The sequence below is a fragment of the Eurytemora carolleeae genome, unplaced genomic scaffold (assembly GCF_000591075.1).
Source record: "Eurytemora carolleeae unplaced genomic scaffold, Eaff_2.0 scaffold2082, whole genome shotgun sequence".
Lineage (NCBI taxonomy): Eukaryota > Metazoa > Arthropoda > Copepoda > Calanoida > Temoridae > Eurytemora > Eurytemora carolleeae.
In genome coordinates this window covers 17,672-22,220 of record NW_019398365.1, presented here as the reverse complement: position 1 = coordinate 22,220, position 4,549 = coordinate 17,672, and the positions used below count along the sequence as shown (strand labels likewise).

Genomic DNA, 4,549 nt, shown 5'->3' with positions numbered 1-4,549 from the left:
CAAATTGCGCCCCCCCCCCCCAGCGTATCCTGGTTTTCAAGTACCCCAGCAGGGATAGGGTTAATATAAATAGACAGACCTGTAGATAGAAAATTATACGTAAAACAATACAGATAAATTATTAACTTGACAAACCCTAAGATAGATAGACAGACATAAAAAATACACGTTCTCATTCTGTTTTATTACAGTCTGATAAAATGAGAAAACGGCAATCATTGTTACTTTAATGGTAAAGATGTTATAAAGATTTTAAGAAATAAGAAAAGTAAAGTTTTTAAAAAATGTAAATGTAAATTATATATTTTTTTATTATAAGTAAAGAAGTCTCAATATTCAGATTCTATTATGTGAACAAAAAAACCTGGTGGGAGGGGGGGGGATTGGTAATTTTCAAAGGTATTTATGAGTAAGTACAGTTATTTAGGATTATTTATCCATAATTGATCAAATAAATCCAACAATTTTATATTTTTACTCACCATGAACTCCTAGTTTGATGACAGGTGTCTCCCTTGTAGCAGCAATATTTTCAGCTAAACATTGATACCGTCCTGAAATATACTTTTTGTCATTATTTTTTTTATTTTTCAAATTAAAACTTTTAAAAAAAGTAAAAAAATATTGAATCTGAGTTGAAAATTTATGAATGCGATTCAAGTTGAAATGGGTCAACTCTTGTTTTAAACACAAGCGTATTGATTTCTGCAAATGTTAAATAAACTCCTAAATCACATCTTCAAGATGTGTTTAAACTAATGAAATTCCTGCAAAAGAAGTAGTTAAATCAGTCAACTCAAACCCTGTTAAACTATTTCTCCCAATTTCAAAAAGGAATTGAGTCATCAGTCAACTCAAACCCTGTTAAACTATTTCTCCCAATTTCAAAAAGGAATTGAGTCATTGCCACAAACTAAAATTTTTTAATCGCCATTTGATATTTCAAACTTATATTATTTATTCTAATCTAATTTATAGTTTGAAATATCTAAGATCCTCGACATTGGGTTACAAAGATACTAGGATTCGAAAATTAGAGTTTGTGGCAAAGACTCAATTTCTTTTCCATGTCTAAACTTGCCTGCGTCTGATTTCTGCACTGTTTTAATAGAAAGAATTTCTCCTTCTCCTTCTACTCTTTCGGAGAGTTCGAGAACTTTTCCATCCTAAACATTTAATTTAGTTGTACAAAAATGCAACTATGCAAATGATAGAAACCGTACAGTGCACCGTACATGTGCTGTACATCTAAAGTGTACCTTCCATTATCGTCACTTATCAACCTCTGTTGATGCTAACTTTGTATTTTCAAATCTGTGTCCTGAAACACTTTCTTTGCTAAAAATTAAGATAAGCTGTGGTAAAGAAAACATATCCACAAAACTCTTAAAAGAGATTATGCCAAATCTAATATCTCATGTAGTTCATATTCTTAATGTATCCTTGAAATCAGGCAATATAACTGAAAGCTATAAATGTGCCAAGGTATACACCTATTTACAAATCAGGAGTTTACAAATTTTACAAATAAGCTTATTATTCTCATCAATATGGATTTAGACCATTTCATGATACTTCACAACCTCTTATACAATTGCAGATAAAATAATAAAGACAATCCTGAATACACAATTGCTATTTTCTAGATCTGAAAATAGTAATTGATACCGTAGATTTTGAGATTCTTTGAAAGAACTTTAATCACTATGGGTTCAGGATCAAAACTAATCTATGGTTTAGAAATTATCACTACTTTATTTGCCGATAATACTGGATTGTTAAATCATCCAATAATCTAGGAACTCTTTTTCAAACAGCGAATCATGAATTTTCTGAAGCATGTTGTTGGTTTCAGGCTAATAAGTTAACATTTAATGTTTCAAAAACCAAATATAATGTATTTAGAAATAAATCTATGCCATTTGATGATCAGGGTTATAATCTCAAAATAGGAAATAAAATTATTGAAAGAATAGGTTCAACTTGCAAAGATAAATATTTCAAGTTTGTCGGTGTTAAAGGAATTGAGTTTTTTCCACAAACTCAAATCTTCTGATCCCAATAAACAATAAAATAGGAAAATTATTTAAACTTCAAAATAAAGCAATATGGACTTTGTCAGATAAAGGATATTCACAGCATACAGATCCTTTGTTTTCTAAACTTGGAATACTTAAATTATCTGATATACATAGATATTCTATTGAAATGGTCTGAGGAATGGTTAATGGTTTTTAATGCCAGTAAGTGCAAAGTGATTCATTTTGGTAAAAATAATCCCAAGTATTCATATACCATGGGAGGATTTGCTCCAGGAGGAACGGTTCTTGAGTCTTCAAAAGAAGAGAAGGATATAGGAGTTATTATCTCAGATTCTCTTAAACCTTCTTCTCAATGTGCAGTTGCAGCTAGAAAGGCTAACCAGGTTCTGGGACAAATGTCAAGATCGTTCCATTACAGGGACAGGTTCACTTGGATCAAATTTTACAAGGTGTATGTTCGACCCTACCTTGAGTATGCAGTGCAAGAATGGTCCCCATGGACACAAGAAGATATTAATCTACTGGAGAATGTGCAACGCAGAGCTCTAAGAATGACGTCAGGTCTGGCAGGTGAAACATATGAGGAAAGATTGATTTAGGTTGGTTTAACCTCTCTTGAGGCCAGACGACTTTGTGGTGATTTAATACAGACCTGGAAAATTCTACATGGATATGATAATGTTGATGAATCTTCTTGGTCCAGCAGAACATGCGAGACAGCGAATAGACTGACAAGGCAATCCAATTGTAGTTTCAATTTAAATATAAAGCAATTCAATTCTAACGTGAGAAAAAACTCTTTTCTGTGAGAGTGATAAACCCATGGAACAGTTTGACAAACTATGCTAAAGAGTCTAAAACCTTAAACATTTTCAAGAACAGTTACGATGATAACGTGAAAAATGTCGAGCATATATAGTGAAAAATATAAAGTTTAAGAATCGCTTTTTATTACCAAAAATGGCATTTAAGCGAAACCAGAACAATATAACAATATAACACAAACATAATGCTTCTACTTTTATGTATAAATATTTAAAAGAAAACCTTCCTCCGTCTTTTTATGGAATAGTTTCTCAATTTGTAGGACCTGATAGGACACAAAGTTTTGAATCGGAATTATTAACCCTATCCCTGCTGGGGTACTTGAAAACCAGGATATGCTGGGGGGGGGTCAATTTGACCCCCCCCCACTAAATATGACAAATGATACATCATTAGAAAGCTCTTGTGCTCTACTTTTAGAATCTGCAAAAAAATTTGCAAATTTGCAAAAATTGAATTTTTTATCGCAAANTATATATTATATATATATAAGATTTTCCTATAACCAGGCCTTGGTTCTTGTTAATTCCCCCTCCCCCTTTTCTTCTAAAATAATCTTCTTTCCATCAATTTTTTAATCTAATTTCAAACCTCTTAAATTAAATTTGAGAAAAATTGAAGGTTTATATGTCAGAAATGGTCTCCAAACTGAATCTTAGAATCTTACTTTTAATAATAATAATCATAATGATAATCTAAATCTTAATCATACCATAATCTTAATTATAATCTTAATAATAATAATGATAATATTAATGATAATCTAAATCTTCATCTTAATCATAATCATAATCTTAATCTTAATCATCATATTAATCTAATCTTAATCTTAATAATAATAATAATAATAATCATAATCATAATCTTAATAAAAATGTAATTTTATCTTAACAATCTTAATCATGTAAACTTAGTTTACCCTGAAATTACCCAAATAAGTGAACGGTCCCTTTAAAAAAATATACTGTCTGTAGAAAAGTTTAGAACCCTACTTAAATTATATTTTTTCTTTTCTTTTCTTTACCTTTACATATTTCCATTTACAAAATTCTTTGAATTTATTAAAGAAAAAGTGGTATACTCAATTTATCCATCACAAAACAATTGTTTTCAAAGAAGAATTTGACGAGAAACCCTCTAACACTAAAATAATAATCAAACAAGAATGATAATATGAAGAAAAAAAAACATTTCAGTCTAATTATAATAAGAAGGAAAAGGCCAATGAATGCAAAATTACTAGTAAAACTTTATGGCCTTGTGGTTCCATTTAAATCAATTTTAGGCTCAAGTATAGAAAATAATATTTATTTTGTAGAGTTACATTTATTCTTCTCAATAATTCCATAAAAGGGAGTTACGATTTAGAAAATGTAAGATTTCAATGTCGCATGAAATTTTATTCTAATCAAAGTGAGTTCAGAGCCACAATCCCCCGAACCCCCTCCCCTCCCTCTGCTCCCTTTAAAGAGAAAATATAGTTTACCTTTTTCCAAACAATGATTGGAACAGGGTTCCCCTTGGGAGGAGAGCAGGTGAACTGTGCTGACCCTCCCACAGCTACATCAAGGTCACGTGGAAGCTCACGGAAATCTCGCTCAAGATCTTTAAAAGTAATAATAATAGTAATAATAATAATAATAATAATAATAATAATAATAATAATGATAATAATAATAATA

General features: G+C 30.4%; 1 protein-coding gene across 1 annotated transcript in view; it reads right to left on the bottom strand.

The window, feature by feature from the left end:
* The window catches only part of LOC111717276 (roundabout homolog 1), a gene marked incomplete at its 3' end in the record, with an annotated part of 29,650 nt that overhangs the window by 9,035 nt on the left and 16,066 nt on the right, over nucleotides 1–4,549 (bottom strand). Inside the window, exons 5-7 of the mRNA XM_023492779.1 lie at nucleotides 4,354–4,472; nucleotides 1,082–1,166; nucleotides 483–554 (exon numbers count right to left, since the gene is read on the bottom strand). Of these exons, the coding sequence (XP_023348547.1) occupies nucleotides 483–554; nucleotides 1,082–1,166; nucleotides 4,354–4,472 (276 nt within the window). The remainder of the gene's footprint in view (nucleotides 1–482; nucleotides 555–1,081; nucleotides 1,167–4,353; nucleotides 4,473–4,549) is intronic.